The 19,478-nt window shown below is 42.9% G+C and overlaps 1 protein-coding gene across 2 annotated transcripts in view; it reads right to left on the minus strand.

Moving 5' to 3' along the window:
• The window catches only part of Dennd5a (DENN domain containing 5A), a 100,333-nt gene that overhangs the window by 54,170 nt on the left and 26,685 nt on the right, over positions 1-19,478 (minus strand). The window contains exons 2-3 of one of the 2 annotated variants that reach the window (XM_045145202.1): positions 3,719-3,790; positions 2,692-2,801 (exon numbers count right to left, since the gene is read on the minus strand). In XM_045145202.1, coding sequence (XP_045001137.1) covers positions 2,692-2,801; positions 3,719-3,790 — 182 coding nt within the window. The remainder of the gene's footprint in view (positions 1-2,691; positions 2,802-3,718; positions 3,791-19,478) is intronic. The other variant, XM_045145203.1, reaches the window with a different exon arrangement.

A 19,478-nucleotide genomic window follows, 5' to 3' on the forward strand; every position in this document is an offset into this window, starting at 1 on the left:
CACCTATCTAGCTAACTAGAATCTCTGCCCTAATCCTCTCCCATGAGAACACAGCAGACATAAGTAAACAGAATGACAATTCAAGGATGGAGAAATAGCTTAGCAAAATCAGGTCAGGTGACATACACTTTTAACCCCAGCACTTGGGAGACAGAGGTGGGAGGATCGCCATGAGTTCAAGGCCACCCTGAGATTACAGAGTGAATTCCAGGTCAGCCTGAACTATAATGAGACCCTACCTGGAAAAAAAACCCAAGAAAAGAAAGAAAGAGAGAGAAACAGAGAAAGAGGAAGGAAAGGAAAGGAAGAAGGAGAAGGAGAAAGGAAAGGGAAAAGAAAGACAGAAGGGAGGGAGGGAAGGAGGGAGGGAGGGAGGGAGGGAGGGAGGGAGGGCTGGCTTAGCAGTTAAGGCACTTGCCTGCAAAGCCTAAGGACCCAGGTGAGATTCTCCAGTACCCACATAAGCCAGATGTACAAAGTGGCACATGCGTCTGGAGTTTATCTTCAGTGGCTGGAGGCCCTGGCACGCCCATTCTCTCTCTATATATATCTGCCTCTCTTTCTCTCTCTCTCTCAAATAAATAAAATAAAACTTAAAAAAAAATAGCTGGGTGTGGTGGTGCACACTTTTTTTTTTTAACTGAATGAAACTTTTATTGTGTTTTTTAAACCACAGAAGTCATACATGAATATGGTGCACACTTTTAATCTCAGCACTCGGGAGGCAGAGGTAGGAGGATCACCATGAGTTCGAGGCCACTCTGAGACTACATAGTGAATTCCAAGTCAGCCTGGACTAGAGTGAGACCCTACCTCAAAAAAAAAAAAAAAAAAAAAATTACAATTAATGACAATTCAGTCATTAGGGCCACATGGAAGTATAGGCAAAGCACCTGACAACACTGCCTGAGAACATCAGAAAAAGCTTCAGAAATGAGGTCATGCTAGAATTCATCAGGTAAACAAGGGAAATAAAGGCATTTCTGGGACAGAACAAAAATGTACAAAGATAGAAAGTGAAAGAAACCTTGGAGGATTCAGGAAAATGTGGGGGGGGGGGGGCAAGCAAGACGGTGTGACAGTAAGACACGCATTATGAGATGATGCAAGAAATAGATCCAAAAACCACAGAGCTGCAACTTCATAGCTAAAAATAAAATAAACTTGTAAATAGTTTCAGGTTCTACCAGCTCACAAAATTCTGTCATTAATAAAACCTCTTCCCACATCAAAGAAAGTTCTCATCTCATCTAAACCAAGGAGATGACATAATCAGGATAAAGACATCCTTGTTTCACATTAACTCATATGCATTATATAAAGAAACTCAGACAGTTAATCAAACTGACCTGAATCAATCAGTCCCCATTTTCCAGTTTTATAGGAACCTGGCTGTACAAATGAAATGCTAATAGGATGGGTTAATGCAAGGACCTACATTAATCTATGTAAAATTCTTGTCATAATACCTAGAACAAGGTGAATACTCATTAAGGTTAATTTACAAGCCATCCTATCCAGAATGATGATGATACAAAAAGATCCATTTCTGTCATATTGCTCAGATATATACCATGCAGAACAAAAGAACACTACTTTAAGCTTCACTCACCATGTGATCTCAATGCAATAATCAATCAATAGCTCAGTACTCCAAAATAAATTCACTGACTCAATCTACATCTTTGGCAAGATAGAAGCATGTGACTTTCAGTGTATCTGATGTATTCTAAATGCTTACATACTGACTACAATGCACAATGCTTCTTCAAAAATTACTGGTACTTAGGGGCTGGAGAGATGGCTTAGCAGTTAAGATGTTTGCCTGTAAAGCCAAAGGACCCAGGTTTGATTCTCCAGTACCCACGTAAGCCAGATGTTCAAGGGGGTGCAAGCATCTGGAGTTCATTTGCAGTAGCTCTGGTGCACCCATATTCTCATTCTCTCTTCCTCCCTCCCTCCTTTCCCTGTCATATAAATAAGTAAAAATAAAATATTTAAAAAAAAAAGAATTACTGGTACTGAGGCCTCGGGTATACCCCAGCGCTGCCTGCCTCTAGCTTTAATACCCAGTGCTTCAAAAAGAGAATACAGGGGGCTGGAGAGATAGCTTAGCAGTTAAAGCATTTACCTGCAAAGCCAAAAGACCTAGGTTCAATTCTCCAGGGCCCACGTAAGCCAGATGCACAAGGTGCCACATATACTTGGAGTTCATTTACTGTGGCTGAAGGCCCTGGTGCACCCATTCTCTGTCTATCTACCTGGCCCCCCTTCAGATAAATAAAGTTAAAAAAGAAAGAAAAGAAAAAAGGATTAGAGGGATGGCTTAGCAGTTAAGGCATTTGTCTGCAAAGCCAAAAGACCCAGGTTCTATTTCTCAGGACCCATGTTAGCCAGATGCACAAGGGGGCGCATGCATCTAGAGTTTGTTTGCAGTGGCTGGAGGCCCTGGTGTACCCATTCTGTCTGTCTGTCTGTCTGTCTGTCTGTCTGTCTGTCTGTCTCTGTCTCTCTCTCTCTCTCTCTCTCCCCGCCTCTTTCTTGGTCAAATAAATAAATAAAAATAAAATATTTAAAAAAGAAGGGAGATTACTGGTACTTAGTGAAGCACCGCTACCACATCCTAAACTCATAACCACACTGTAAATTACCCTGTAAACAATCTCATACTCAGAGCTAATAGATACTAACCATTCCCACTGCATCTTGATCAAAGGGATTCCATTCTACATTCTCAGGATATCGGGCAAGGACCTTAGACTTGAATGTTCGTCTCAATGGTGTCTGCTCAAAATTTTCTCCTGTAAGAAAAACAATGAAGTAAATCATCTCCACAAAGTCCCTTTAAATCACAGTCATGAATATCAGAGCTTAGTAGTCCAGCAAGGTACAGAAATAAAGGCAAGAGAGTTAGTATGCCAACCATTTAAGAGTAGGAGAAGCTTTAAAAGTTATTATGTCAGTAAAGAAGCTGAAAAAGTGTAGCACGGTTAATAGGAGACACTGCTGCCTATCTTAGCCTCTCTCTGAATTGAAATTATTATAAACTTGATGGTTAATTTTTTTTTTTTTTTTTTGGAAGAGGGAACAAAAACACAAGGAATGATACTGGACTAGCCATCTTTTCTTTTCTTCTCGAGGTAGGGTCTCACTCTAGGCACAGGCTGACTTGAAATTCACTATGTAGTCTCGGAGTGGCCTCGAACTCATGGTGATCCTCCTACCTCTGCCTCTCAAGTGCTGGGATTAAAGGCGTGCGCCACAACGCCCAGCAGGACTAGCCATCTTTTCCTCCTGAAAAATCACATTTAATTTGCCCAATGTCAACTACTAAACATCACAGAAGTATAACATTTTAAATTTAGAATAAACTATACATTTCTGTGATAACAAAAATATACAAGACACTAAAAGATAAAAGAACATTAAGAAAGACTTCAGGGTATACCTAATGGGCTATATTGTCAGTTCAGAAACATCTGAATTCTGAAGAAGGGAAACTTCCTTCTCCTCCTAAAAGCATGAGAAGATACTGAAAAAAGTAAGGAGGAAAAAAAGAACCAAAGAGCCCACGGCCTAGACACACAAATCTGCAAAATCTACTTGTCAGAAAAGGAACTAGAGGTTAGGAGGTCAAAGGGCACAAAATGCCACTGGAGAGACGCGTGTAAGAATCGCCAGGAAGCTTTGGGTGTTCTCAGTTGTGTTGTATTTTTACCTTCAGTCGTACTTGAAATGAAAGTGCTGGCACCATCCCTGGCTTTAGAAGCCTGAATGTACTGGCATAATGCTATATGGTAAATGAAATAACAGAGTATTACAATAAAGCAGTGGTATTCAAACTTTTTGACCATGACTTTGGTACAAAATAAATTTTACATCACAAAGAAATGAACACATATATCCAGGTGTATATCTTATTTACCCAAAATAAACGTTATACAGAACGATACTTACAAACCGGGCTTGGTGGCACACGCCTTTAATCCCAGCACTCAGGAGGCAGAGGTAGGAGGATTGCCATGAGTTCAAGGCCACCCTGAGACTACATAGTGAATTTCAGGTCATCCTGAGCTACAGTGAGACCCTACCTCAAAAAAAAAAAAAAGATACTTACCCTTACTATATGTGTTGTTATTTCCTATTTTCTATTCTGTATCATTAAAACAAAATATAATGATTGCAAAGCCAGGTGTGGTGGTTCATGCCAGTAACAGCAGCACTCAGAAAGCTGACTGCCTCATGCTCAAATCAGCCTGGACTACACAGAGACTTTGCCTCAAAATACCCACCTCCCCCAAGTTGACTGCAGACCTACATTTAGACACAGTTCATAGTTTGAAATCCCTAAGTTAAAATAAAGACACAAAATTACAGACTGGGGTGCTGGCACACTCCTATAATCTGAATATTTGGCTTGGTTTGATAATTGTTGGTTTTCTGAAACAGGGTCTCATGTACCCCAGGCTGGCTTTGAACTAGCTATGTCACTGAGGCTAGCCTTGAGTTCCTGATAATCCTGCCTTGTACCAGAATTATAGGCAAATGCCACCATGCCCAGCTGTAATCTCAACCCTTGGGAGGAAACAGGGGGATCAGTGGGTCAAGGTCATCCTCAGCTACATATTTATTTTCTTTGATACATTTATTTATTTCTGAGAGAGACAGAGTATGAGTGCACCAGGACTTCCTGCCACTGCAAGCAAATTCCAGATGTATGCATCACTTTGTGCATCTGGCTCATGTGGGTCCTAGGTATCAATAGAGTAGGGGCAAATTAAATGCACCTAAACAGCTCAAAGAAATAAATTTGGTAGGTGTCATGGAAAAAACATACAGTAAACATGGTCAAAAGTATTTCAGTGGGAAGCCGGGCATGGCAGTGCACGCCTTTAATCCCAGCACTCGGTAGGCAGAGGTAGGAGGATTGCAGAGAGTTTGAAGCGACTTTGAGACTACATAGTGAATTTCAGGTCAGCCTGGGCTAGAGCAAAACCCTACCTCGAAAAACCAAAAAAAAAAGAGTAATTCTACACTTAAGAATTTACAGAGTAGGGCTGGAGAGATTGCTTAGTGGTTAAGCACTTGCCTGTAAAGCCTAAGAACCCCAGTTCAAGGCCTGATTCCCCAGGACCCACGTTAGCCAGATGCACAAGGGGGTGCACGCGTCTGGAGTACATTTGCAGTGGCTGGAGGCCCTGGCGCACCCATTCCCTCCCTCCCTCCCTCCCTCCCTCCCTCCCTCCCTCTCTCTCTCTCTCTCTCTCTCTGTCACTCTCGAAATAAATAAATAAAAATAAACAAAAAAAAGGAATTGACAGAGTAACCATGTTTTTATATAGGAGACAGTGGTACTATGGGAGTTAGAGATAAAAAGCACCTACAGCCAAGAATCTTACAGTCAAGCGTACAAGAAAAGAAAAACACACAAGTCGGGCATGGTGGTGCACACCTTTAAACCCAGCACTCAGGAGGCAGAGGTAGGAGGATCACCATGAGTTCAAGGCCACCCTGAGACGCCATAGTGAATTCCAGGTCAGCCTGGGCCAGAGTGCCTCGAAAAAAGAAGAAAAAAAGAAGTAAAGAAAAAAAAGAGAAACACAAGTAACTATTCACAAGGAACCTTTTCTCTGGAAGGCTCGTGTTCAGCCACACGGTCTAACCATGAGGGCACAACTGCACAGGATCTTTTTGTATGCACTCACTGACAGAATTCTGTTCCAACAGAATTTCAGTATTTCTGAGGTGGTTTAGAACTCTAAGAGGTTGAGATGTGCTGTATATCATTACAGGATGAGATGGACCCAAAGTCAGAAGGCTCCTCACCCCAAATCATCTCAGAGGCACCTCATAGGTTTCTTTTTAAAATGAAGATTTTAGCAAGGCATGTTAGCACATGCCTTTAATCCCAGCACTTGGAAGGCAGAGGTAGGTAGATTACTGTGAGTTCAAGGCCAGCCTGGGACTACAGAATGAGTGCCAGACCAGCCTGCTCTAGAGACCCCACCTTGAAAAATTAATAATAAACAAAAAATAATAAGAGTTTATAGCAATCCTAAGGCATTTGTTCCAAAAAAAAAACAATAGGTGAAGTTAAAGCTACTGCTTTTATTAAAACCTCTCCCCTGGGGCTGGAGAAACGGTTAAGGCGCCATGTAGCCAGGTGCAAAGTGACGCAAACAAGCAACGCCACACATGCGCACAAGGGGCACACACATCTGGAGTTCGTTCACCGTAGCTAAAAGGCCCTGGCCGCATCCATTCTGCCTCTCTCTCTGCTTCTCTCTCTCTCTCAAAAAATAATTAAAAAATAAAAACAAAAACCTCTCCCTTCTTTACTCAGAATTTATATCTACCCTCAGAAGCAGCAGCTTACTTATTCATAATTTTCAACTTCTGACAAAACACAACCTTCTTTCCTTTAGTAAAACCACAATTTCATTTCCTCCCAATCTCTTCTTCCAAATCGATTCTCCTGAATCATTCTTTCTTAGAACATTTAATCTCACAAAATATATTTGGTAATCTTCATTCAGGAAGACTGGCAAAATCAGCAGGCAGCTGGCAGGAGCTACATCAAAGGCGCAGCGCTCATGTCGAGCCGGCCTCTGCTTTCAGCGCACCTGCTGAGAACTGCCCATGGCCGGCCTGCACTAGAGCATGAAGTAATCCAGCAAGCAGCTGACATGCCGATCCTGGCTGCAGGCTGGGATTCTCACCATGTATTTTTAAGCTGCCTTCAGTTCTGAGAGAAGATAACTATTTCTTGCTCCCCTGTTTCTTCACTGTTGGATGTTAATCATTTCTTCCTCACTCACCTAGAAGAATCCCCTCAATAAAACCCAATGGCTGAGCACACACAGGCAGCAGGATGGCTGTCACCATCTTCTGTGAAAGCTTCTGGAGAAATCGACACTGTCCTAAGGTGGCTATGAGGTGCCCTATGACGTAATGAGCATTCTGAGGAAGGATTAAGGACCAGGAGGGCCCCAGCTGCCAATGGACTCATGAATGGAACCAGGGCTGATGCAGTGTGAGTGAAGAGTGAGAGGTCATGACTCCCAGGAAGAGGTGGCCCTCATGTGCCTCTGTCCTCTCCGCCACCTCTCCACCTCTTGCCCTTCTTTCAACAAGGGAAGCAAGTCTTGGGAAGAGCCAGGTGCTAGTAGTGAGCTCTCTCAGGTGAAGCCAGTGAGCCAGACTGGGCGAGCAGCAGGAGCACACACACTGCTACCAGTGCAAGGGGGGGAGGAGATAACAAGAGACCAGGGTCCTGGGAAGAAAACGCATCCGCATCTGCCACTCCATGAAAAATTAGAAGCCCTAAGGATACAATGCTTCAGAAACACCTACACAGATCTACTTCCTGAAACGCGTGGTACAGGTCCCTTAATCCCTCAATTATGCAGCCCTTCAGAAACAGGAATATGATGTCCCAGTGTTAAGTGTCCTGTTGTATTATAAACCTGCCTCTAGGAAAATACGGTTTGGAGAAACCATAACTTTTATTTTTTATTTATTTTTTTTGGAGGGGGGGCTTTTCAAGGTAGGGTCTCACCGAGCCCAGACTGACCTGGAATTCACTATGTAGTCTCAGGTGGCCTTGAACTCTCGGAGATCCTCCTAGCCCTGCCTCCTGAGTGCTGGGATTAAAAGCATGTGCCACCACACCCGGATCATGACAGGTATTTTTTAAAACCTGCATGCCTTGGGACTTCCAGTGGGTTCTTCGTGTACCTATTCAGCTTTTTTTTTTTTTTTTTCCAAGGTAGGGTCTTACTCTGGCCCACTCTGTTCAGCTTTTGCCACATCAAAAACAAACTAGCGGGCTGGAAAGATGGCTTAGAGGTTGAGGCATTTGCCTAAAAAGCCAAAGGACCCACATAAACCAGATGCACAAGCTGGCGCACGCGTCTGGAGTTCGTCTGCAGTGGCTGGAGCCCTGGTGTGCCGTTCTCATTTTCCCGCTCTCGCTCGCTCACTTGCTTTCTCCCTCTCTCTCTGCCGCTTTCTCTCTCACTCTCTCAAATAAGTAAATTTTTTAATTTAAATTTTTTTAAAAAAACTAGCATTTGCACTGCTACTAGTGTGTATATCACATTGATCTGAACAGCCCTAAATGAGGGGCTGATGCTGGAAAGTTTCAAAGGAACCCGTGAATTTTCTGAAATGATTTTACCAAAATATTTCATGGCAATATGACTAGTTTTCTGAGAAGAGAACCACAGTTCTCATCAGATTCTCAAAGGGCCCACAATTCATGAAAGTCAGAAAGCATCCCTCCCATTTTGGGTAGGCAACACTTGACTATGACAGATTAACCTACGTGGGCAGCATAACCACATGCACTACCGCGTACCTGCTTTCCAGGTCAGCAGTGACCCACATTAGGGCAACGTTATTGTCTCCTTTCCTGTCACTAGAAGCCTACATTGAAGTTGATATGGTGACGAATGCTTGTAACCAGCACTTGGGAGGCAAAGGTAGGAGAATTAGGCTGTTTTTGGCTCCATAACAAATTTGAAATCAGCCTGGACTACATGAGGCTGTGCCTTAGAGAGAGAGAGAGAGAGAGAGAGGAAGACAGAGAGAGAGAAGGCAGACACACAGAGAGAGGGGGGGAGAGAGAGAGAGAGCGAGAGAGAGAGAGAGAGAGAGAGAGAGAGAGAGGGAGAGAGGGAGGGAGGGAGAGAGGGAGAGAGAGGGAGAGAGGGAGAGAGGGAGAGAGGGAGGGAGATAGAAAAAGTTAACACAAGTAAAACTACGTTGGTAAAGCTCTACTTCTAGTCAGAATGCCAGAGCAGCTCCTACCACATCAATTTTCCTGCAAACACCACGGAACTTGACAAAATATTTTTTAAAAACCAACTACTTGAAGTACCATAGAACAAAAAGCAGGCAGATTTTAACAGAGGAAAAAGGGCCAACACTTCAAAGAAGATAATGGCTCTGGGTAAATTTCCCTTTTTATGGCTTCTAGCCAAACAAGTCCCAGTCTGCCATGAAAAGTGGCTAAAGCTCAGACAAGGAAGGCCACAGTCCTCCAGTTTAACTAGAGGGAAATTTTAAGAGACCCCACAGCAAGGGAAGGAGAACCCAAAAATCTGTATATAAACCCTGCCTACGTTTTTGGCCTACCCCTATATCTCAGAGCCACACATACACAGTGCAGGTACCAAGCAGCCAAGTTAAGAAACCAACAAAAAGAAATGCTCTTTGGAAGAAGAAAACAGAATCCAGACCCTGTCAATATGTGACACTCAAGCTCAAGAACACAATCTAGGGCCACGCATGGTGGTACAACACCTTTGATCCCAGTACTCAGGAGGCAGAAGTAGGAGGATTGCCGTGAGTTCAAAGCTACCCTGAGACTACATAGTGAATTCAAGAAAAAAAAAAAAAAGGGAGAGGATTTTGATCAAAATACATTTTGTATATTTATGAAAAGTTTCAATAAAAATTTTTTAAAGTTTTTTTAATACATTTTTATTTATTTATTTGAGAGTGACAGAGAGAGAGAATGGGCATGCCAGGGCCTCCAGCCACTGCAAACGAACTCCAGATGCATGCGCCCCCTTGTGCATCTGGCTAACATGGGTCCTGGGGAATCAAGCCTCGAAACAGGGTCCTTAGGCTTCACAGGCAAGTGCTTAACCACCAAGCCATCTTTCCAGCCCATCAATAAATTTTTTTAAAAAATTACGTAGCCAGGTATGGTGGCACACGCTTTTAATCCCAACACTCAGGAGGCAGAGGAAGGAGGACTGCCATGAGTTTGATGCCACCCTAAGACTACATAGTAAATTCCAGGTCAGCCTTGGGCTAGAGGTAGAGTTGGAGAGATGGCTCAGCAATTAAAGGCACTTGCTTGCAAACCCCGAAGGCCCAGATTGTATTCCCCAGTACTCACATAAAGCCAGATGCACAAAGTGGCACATGCATCTTGGAGTTTGTTTGCAGTGTCAGGAGGCCCTGGCTCACCCATTCTCCTCCCTGCCTCCTCTCTGTGCTTGCAAAAAAAAACTAAATAAAATATTTTAAAATTAAATTAAATTAAAAAAAAAGAATACAACCCAAAAGTTTGGAATGGTGATATGAGTTTGAGGTCTACCTGGCAAGACCCTGTCTCCAAATGCACACACGCATGCACGCACCCTGGACTGGGAAAGATAGCTCAGTGGAACCTCAGTTCAGGTCCGCAAGCACCATGTAAAAGGCAGTTGTGGTGGTGTGTGTCCGTAGACACAGTGCTAGGGAGGTGAAGACAAGAGGATCTTGGGCCTGGTGGCTAGCTAACCTAGCTGAATCTGAGAACTGGGAATTTAGTAAAACCTTGTCTCAAAAATGAGGAGGGAGATGGGTGTGGTGGTGAACACCTTTCATTCTAGCAATCAGGTGGTAGAGATAAGGAGGATCACCATAAACTCGAGGCCATCCTGAGACTACATAATGAATTCCAGGTCAGCCTGGGCTAGAGTGAAACCCTACCTTGAAAAACTAAAAAATTAAAAAATTAAAAAATGAGGGTGCCAGGCATGGTGGTACATGGCTTTAATCCCAGCACTCAGGAGGCAGAGGTAAGAGGATAACCATGAGTTCAAGGCCACCTTAAGACTACATAGTGAATAATTCCCCGTCAGCCTGGTCTAGAGTGAAGCTCTATCTAGAAAAAATAAAAAAAGTGAGCAATTGAAAAGATACCAGATGTCAATTTCTGGCTTCCACAGGCATACACTCACATACACGCCCACACATATACAAACATGCATACACATATGCACACCATGCATGCATATCCATGCAAAATTAGTGATCATTTTATAATTTTTTTTTTTCAAGGTAGGGTCTTACTCTAGCTCAGGCTGACCTGGAATTCACTATGTAGTCTCAGGGTGGCCTCAAACTCATAGTAATCCTCCTACCTCTACCTCCCAAGTACTGGGATTAAAGGCGTGCACCACCACACCCGGCTCCTAATGATCATTTTAAAATTCATCTTATGACAGAAAGAGAATTGGTGCACCAGGGCCTCTGGCCACTGCAATCAAACCTCAGACACGTGCACCACCTTGTGTGCATGTATGACCTTGTGCACCTGGCTTACGTGGGTTCTAGAGAGTCAGACGTGGGTCCTTAAGCTTTACAGGCAAGTGCCTTAACCATTAAGCCATCTCCATAGCACAATAATCATTTTTTATAGGGTCTTACTATATAGGACAGACTGGAGTCAAACTGGTAATCCTCCTGCTTCAGTGGCCTAAGTGCTAAGATTTATAGGCATGCACACCATGCCCAGCTCAATCTACATAACTGCGTTTCTCTTGATCTAGTAAAGAGATTTTTTAATCTAGGATTGAAAATATTAAATTAATTCATTATTTCTACACTACAACAACTTAACTAATTTAGTACTATTAAAGTGTGTTGAGGTTCAAGACAATATGACCTTAGGAAACTCTATTTACCACCCCAAAACATTGTTTGACACATTTCTAGCTGGCTATTTGGAGATACTTCAGATATAAGAAAAGAGCTCTGGAAATCTGCTTTTATGTAAAAGGAATTTATTCTACATGGGAAATCTTCATTAGCAAAATGGTCTGTATTAGGAAAAAGGCTGCTACAGATAAACTACTTCAGAGACACTCTGTGTAACAAAACTACATTTATTCATGTCTTCTTTCCTCCCCTTCTACCTCGTTTCCCCTGTTCACCAGAACCCTAAAGCCAAGTCCTCTCTGTAGCTCAGGGTGCTATACAAACAAGCATCAATTGTCTCAAGTGTCATGTTTTTTAAAAATATTTTATTTACTTATTTATTTGTATATTTAACAGAGAGAAACAGAGAGGTAAACAGAGAAAGAATGGTTGCTCCAGGGCCTCCAGCCACTGCAAACAAACTCCATGTGCCACTTTGTACATCTGGCTTACATGGGTCCTGGGGAACTGCATCTGGGTCCTTAGGCTTTGCAGGCAAGCACCTTAACCACTAAGCCATCTCTCCAGCCCAAGTCTCACTTTTGGAGACACACATGTGTATGCATATAATGAAAATGATTTTCCCACTAACAGATTTGTTTTTGTTTTGTTTTGTTTTTTCTGGTTTTTCAAGGTGGGGTCTCACTCTAGCCAAGACTGACCTGCAATTCATGATGTCATCTCAGGGTGGCCTGAAACTCACAGCAATCCTCCTACCACTGCCTGCCAAATGCTGGAATTAATGGTGTGCACCACCATGCCTGGCTCCAGATTTTGTTTTTTTTTTTTTGTACTCTAGGCTGGCCTAGAATTTGCTATGTAGCTAAGGCTGGTTTTGAACTACTTAGTGATGATCTTCCTGCCTCTACATAATAGGACTGCAGGTATGTGCCTCCATGCCCAACTTCCCACTGACAGTTTTTCAAAGTGATACTGGGCATACAGGTAAACAAAGGCATATCTCACTGATGAACTGTCATCCTTATTTGGCTGTCTGGACAACAGCACACTGACGTATGTGTATGTCCTTGTTTCTCCAGCCCAGTTTTGTTGAGGTGGACCTTAACACGTGTGCGTGGAGTCCCCTAGTCCTTCACATCAAATTCCTCATCTCCGAGTGTCCAAAAGGCACACCTGAAGCCCACTCCACAGATACCTGATGACAGTGTGTGTGCGTTCTGGTTCACCTCACTGATGGCAGAATGGCCCTTTTTCTCACCATCTGGCTTTGCAGGAGACATTTTATAGGGCCCAAGTTAAACAGAAAGAGAAAGGATTCATTCTAATTTTTTAACTTATTTATTTAAGAGGGAGAGAGAGGGGGAGGGAGACATACAGAGAGAGAATGGGCGTGCCAGGGCCTCCAGCCACTGCAAACAAATGCCAAACGCTTGTGCCACCTTGTGCATCTGGCTTACATGGGTCCTGGGGAATAGAACCTAGGTCCTTCAGCTTTGTAACCCCTAAGCCATCTCTCCAGCCTCTAAATTTTCTTCTTTTTTAAAAAAAAAATTTACTTATTTAGCCAGGTATGATGGTGTACATCTTTAATCCTAGCACTTGGGAGGCAGAGTAGGAGGATCACTGTGAGTTTGAGACCACCCTGAGAATACAGTGGATTACAAGTCAACCTGGGCTAGAGCAAGACCCTACCTCGAAAACCCCCTCCCAAAATTATTTAGTTAGAGCCACAGAAGAGAGAGATAAAAACAGAGAGAGAGAATGAGTACACCAGGACCTCCAACCACTGCAAATGCACTCCAGATGCATGTGTCACCCTCTGAATCTGACTTTATTTGAGTACAGGGAATCAATCCCAGGTTGTTAGGCTTTACAGGCAAGTGCCTTAACCACTAAGCAATCTCTGCAGCCCTCATTCTAATTTTGTTTTGCTTTGTTTTGTTTTTCAACGTAGGGTCTCATTCTAGCTCAGGCTTAAGTGGCATTCACTATGTAGTCCCAGGGTGACCATGAACTCAGGGTGATCCTCCTATTTCTGCCTCCCAAGTGCTGGATTTAAGGTATGTACCACCATGCCCACCCCTACATTTTGACTTGAAAATAATCAAGCTCTTCCTTTCTTCCCAGTCTTGAAATATGTCTCTTTTTTTGTGCGGTAATTCTATGACTCCTTAAAGGTTACTGACAGTGACTGATCTCATCCCAAAACTGGAATTCTAAGGTCAGACTTTAATTCACTCACAGCAATTAACTGCCTCTGATAAATGCCTAATGCCTTACCAATTTAGTTCTTTCCAAGCTATAGATAACTTATCCTGACAATGGACAGAAAAGACAGAAAGACAAAACTTCCAGGGTTAAAGTCTTGATTTACTTCTTTCAAATGTGTATGGATTTTTTTTGTTGTTGTTTGGTTGATATTCTTGTTGTTTTAGGTCTCATGTAGCTAGGATGGTTTTAAACACACAATGTAGCCAAGTATAACCTTGAATTCTTGATCCTCTCTACCTCTACCTCCCACATACTGCAACAATAAGTGTGTGCCACCATGTCTGCTCTCAAGGGTAGTTATTTGGAATTCATATTTAAACATTGTCTAGCATAAAATACACTTCTTGAAAAATTATTGAGCACAATTTAAAATTTTTTAGGTCCTTCGAAACAAGTCAATGAAACTGTAGAGAAAGCTGAGACACTATTTCTAACACAGTTCTTATCGTAGCAGCAAAAGCCAGATTAGCTAAACCCATCATTAGCATGAGCTTATAAAGCTCCAGTTCTGAATTCCAACATGACCAAAAATAAGTCCTGGAAATGCACAACCTTCTGCCACCTCAGAGAAAGAAAAAAAGGCTGGAGATATAACTAAGTGGAGAGGTGCTGACCTAGCATGCATAAGGACTTGGGTTCCATTCCCAGGCCCCAAAGAGAAAGAAAAGAAAATATCAACACACCAGTATCTATGGAAAGCTTCATATCATGATCACACATTACACCTCCGTAAATAAACCCAAGCCATAAAAATAAGTACTCTGGCCGGGCATGGTGATGCATGCCTTTAATCCCAGCACTCGGGAAGCACAGACAGGATTGCCATTGAGTTCAAGGCCACTCTCAGATTATATAGTGAATTCCAGGTCAACCTGGGCTACACTGAAATCCTAAAAAAGATACTCTGGGAGTGTGGGGACCGGTGGGAAATGGCTCAGCCAGTAAAATACTTGCCATGCAATCATGAGGACCTGAGTTAAATCCCCAAAAGCTAGACATGGAGGCGCATGCTTGTAATCCCAGCACTGGGGAGTCAAGACAGGAGGATGCCTGGAGCTGTCCAGACAGTCTAGACTAATTGCGAGCTCCAAGCAATTGAGAGACCCTTTTTCAAAAAAAACAGATAACAAGCCAGGTGTGGTGGCTTAGCGGTTAAGGCGGCTTAGTGGTTAAGGCATTTGCCTGCAAAGCCAAAGGACCCAGGTTTGATTCCTCATGACCCACGTAAGTCAGATGCACAAGGTGGCGCACACATGTGGAGTTCATTTACAGAGGCTAAAGGCGCTGGTACACCCATTTTCTCCCTCTCTCTCTTCCTCCCTCTTTCTATCTCTCAACTAAATAAAATAAATAGTTAAAATATTTAAACAAAAGATGCCAGGCTGGAGAGATGGCTTAATGGTTAAGACACTTGCCTGCAAAGCCAAAGAACCTAGGTTCTATTCCCCAGGATCCACATTAGCCAGATGCACAAGATGGCACATGCATCTGGAATTCATTTGCAGTGGCTGGTGCCCTGGTATGCCCATTACCCCTCCCTCCCTCTCTCTCTCTCTCTCTCTCTCTCTCTCTCTCTCTCTCTCTCCCCGTCTTTCTCAAATAAATAAATAAATAAATAATTTTAAAAAGATATCATATGACATAAAAACCCAAAAGGCTTTAAATGACACAGCTGAGGAACTCTCCCTTCTAAGTACTGAAGTTCAAATAATGAGAAAGGCTATTATACAAAACATGGTGTATTTGTCAGGGCTGGGAGATGACTCAGGAGTTAAAGGTGCTAGCTTGCAAAGCCTACTGGTCTGGGTTCGATTCCCTAGCACCCATAGAAAGCCAAATGCACAAAGTGGTGCACACATCTGGAATTTGTCTGCATCAGAGGCCCTGGTACACCCATATTCATTCTCTTTCATCTACACATATAGTTGTATATATATAGTTGTTGTTGTTTTGTTTTTAGAGGTAGGGTCTCACTCTGGCCCAGAATGATCTGGAATTAAATATGTAGTCTCAGGGTGGCCTCAAATTCATGGCGATCCTCCGTCCTCTGCCTACCAAGTGCTAGGACTAAAGGAGTGTGCCACCACACACAACAAAATATTTTTTAACTAATTAATTTTTTGTTTTATTTTTATTTATTTATTTGAGAGCGACAAACAGAGAGAAAGAAGCAGATAGAGAGAATGGGCACGCCAGGGCCTCCAGCCACTGCAAACAAACTCCAGACATGTGCGCCCCCTTGTACATCTGGCTAACATGGGTCCTGGAGAATCAAGACTTGAATGGGGGTCCTTAGGCTTCACAGACAAAAATATTTTTTTAAGTGTCTCTCAGGCTGGAGAGATGGCTTAGTGGTTGAGACACTTGCTTACAAAGCCAAAGGATCCCAGGTCCAATTCCCTATGACCCACATAAGCCAGATGCACAAGGTAGTACATATGCATGCAATTTGTTTGCAGTGGCTAAAGACCCTGGCATGCTCTCCCCTTCCCTCTCAATAATAAATATATATTTTGGGGGATTTTTTTCAAGGTAGGGTCTCACTCTAGCTCAGGATGACCTGGAATTCACTATGTAGTCTCAGGGTGGCCTCGAACTCATGGTGATCCTCCTACCTCTGCCTTCCAAGTGCTGGGATTAAAGAAGTGCACGACCACGCCCGGCTAGTTTTTTAAATTTTTTTTCTAAACTTTTTTTCTCCCTTTGGATTTTTTTGTTTGTTTGTTTGCTTTTATTTGAGAGCGACGGACAGAGAGAGAAAGAGGCAGAGAGAGAGAATGGGCACATCAGGACTTCCAGCCACTGCAAACTAACTCCAAATGCGTGCACCCCCTTGTGCATCTGGCTAACGTGGGTCCTGGGGAATCGAGCCTCGAACCGGGGTCCTTAGGCTTCACAGGCAAGCACTTAACTGCTAAGCCATCTCTCCAGCCCTAAATATTTTTTTTAACTTAAAAAGAAAAAAGTGTTTCTCAACTGGGCATGGTAGCATACGCCTTTAATCCCAGCACTAGAGAGGCAGAGGTAGGAGAATCACTGTGAGTTTGAAGTCAGCCTTTGACTACATAGTGAATTCTAGGTCAAGATGGACTAAAGCAAAGACCCTACCTCAAAAAAAAAAAAAAAAAGTGTCTCTTCTATAAATCTGTTCCCTCGTGTGTATGTATAGTGGAGATAACCATACCTACCTTATCTGGTCTATTGAGAGGCCTGCATAATTTTTTTCCACTACTCGAAATGAAACATATGCTTAGCAAGCATGCTACCGCTGAACTATATGCTCAGATCTCTTTTTATTTTTAGAGACAGGGTCGCACTAAGTTACCCTGGCTGGCCTTGGACTGACTGCAGCCCAGGCAGACCTTGAAGTTGCAACCGTCCTGCCGCAGCCTTCTGTACAGCTGAGCAAGCAGGCCTACACCACCAACTATGATTTAACATAAGTAAAGCACTTGGGACATATTTGTAGGAACACAAGAGATACTCAACAAGTATTAGTTCCTTTCTTTCCAAGGAGTCACCCCCAATCTTTAGCCCTGAAAACAAAACATAAGAATGCCCTCCCCTCTACCCTGGGAGATCTCATATGCTTTCTAAGCAAGAATCCACACCATGGATGTGGTAAAATATGCTCACCTCATAGAATGGATACCAGAACAGAGCTCCAGGCATGCCACACAGCTATCTCAAAAACAATGGCATGCACCTATTAAGTAAAAATTTTAAATTACAGCTTATACAGAACCACCCAGCCTCTCCCTACAGCACATAAAGAGATTTAAGATTCTGGGTGCCTAGCATTAATTAACCCTCATTAACAGAAGAGAAAATTCCCTTCATCCCTAAGATCTTTTACAATAATAAATTATTCTATATGTATGAAAGTTATCAATAAAAAGTTAAAATAATAAATTCCTTTTAGAAACTGTTTTCTAACTAAAATTTTATGAATTGGTACTATCAAAGCACAAAGACCAACATTTGTTTTACAAAATATGCACTTGAGGCACTGTACCGGTCATATCAAAGCCCTGTTGTGTTTCAGGCCCAGCTGTGAGGAATGGAAATGTCTCTCTTTCACGCTGTAGAATACTAAAAAACAGCCAACACAAAAAGAAAGTGAGGGAGCTTTTTCAGCCACTGCAGTATTTAAAAGGGCTAGCTGCACATCTGAAGCTGAAAGGCAAAACAATACAGCCTTTAGAAGAAAACCCAGAGTGTCTTCACGATCCTGCAACACAAGGATGCACTACATGCCAGGAGAAACAGAGAAATACTATTTAAAACTTCTGCTCCTTGAAAGTCTCCATCGGGAGAATGAAAAGGGAACACAGAGATTATGAGACGATATCTGCAACACGCACAACTAACAAAGCTTCAGTTCTACAATATAGAAGAATTCAATAGATTAGTAAGAACAAACTTTAAACTACCTAGAAGAAAAACAGCAAAATTGTCTGGATATTTAAAAGCAAACAAATGTCAGTTAAACTGTGGAGAGGTGCTCAGCTTCATCAGTCATCCAGAAAGTCAGTAGTAACGCAGCAGCACTGAACCACCCCCAGCATGGCTGAGATGAAAATTGAGGCAGGGGCGCATGTGTCTGGAGTTCCTCTGCAGTGGCCGGAGGCCTTGGTGTGCCCATTCTCTCTGTGTGTCTCCTTCTCTCTCTGTCCGTCTCTCTCAAATAAATAAATGAAAATAAACAAATGTGCCGGGCGTGGTGGTGCATGCTTTTAATCCCAGCACTCGGGAGGCAGAGGTAGGAGAATCACTGTGAGTTTGAGGCCATGCTGAGACTAAATAGTGAATTCCAGGTCAGCCTGGACTAGTGCAAGATCCTATCTCAAAAGACCAAAAAAAAAGTAATTCTAGATTTCCTTTATTTTATTTAGGAAGGTTGATGAATTATGACAGAAGTAGGGAGGGTAAAGGAATGTGGTTTGGAGGTCATATTAGTTTCCATGGCTGCTGTATCATATGACCACACTCTGCAAAGCTGAAAACAGTACACTTGTTCTGGAAGCTGGAAGTCCACAAACAATGTGCCAGTGGGCCATATGCCTTCAGGGACTCTTGTGGAGAAGACTCCTTGCTGCTTCCAGTGCCTTGGGCCATTCCTTGGCCTCTGGCCACAGTCCTCCCACTGTCTGCCTTCTTTTAACTTTAAAAAAAAATTTTTTTAAACAGGGTCTCATGTAGTTCAGACTGGCCTCAAACTCAAACTCACTATATAGCTAAAGCTGCCTTTAATTCCTGATCCTCAGGCCACTTCCTCCCCAGTGCCGAGACAACAACATGGGCCCCAAGTATTCATTGCACACTAGTCAAGGATTCTACCAACTAAGCTACACTCCCCTGTCCTCCCTTCACCTTTTTCCTGTATATGTTTGTTTGTAGGGATTCGTGTGTGTGTGTGTGTGTGTGTGTGTGTGTGTGCGTGTGTGTGTGTGTGTTTTAAGGCAGGGTCTCACTCTAGCCCAGGCTGACCTGGAACTTACTCTGGAGACCAAACTGGCCTCGAACTCAAGGTGATAGTGATTCACTTACCTGAACCTCCTGAGTGCTGGGATTAAAAGCGTGCACCACCATGCAGGGCTGGGACATCTTTTAAGATGTCATTTGTCATCTGAAAATTGAACATGGTGGTGCATGCATGCCTTTAATCCCAGCACGCAGAAGGATAAGGCAGGAAGATCACCATGAGTTCAATGCTAGCCTGATCTCCAGAGTGGATTCCAGGTCAGCCTGGGCTACAGTGAGATCCA

This window comes from Jaculus jaculus, chromosome 3 (genome assembly GCF_020740685.1).
Source record: "Jaculus jaculus isolate mJacJac1 chromosome 3, mJacJac1.mat.Y.cur, whole genome shotgun sequence".
Taxonomy (NCBI): Eukaryota; Metazoa; Chordata; class Mammalia; order Rodentia; family Dipodidae; genus Jaculus; species Jaculus jaculus.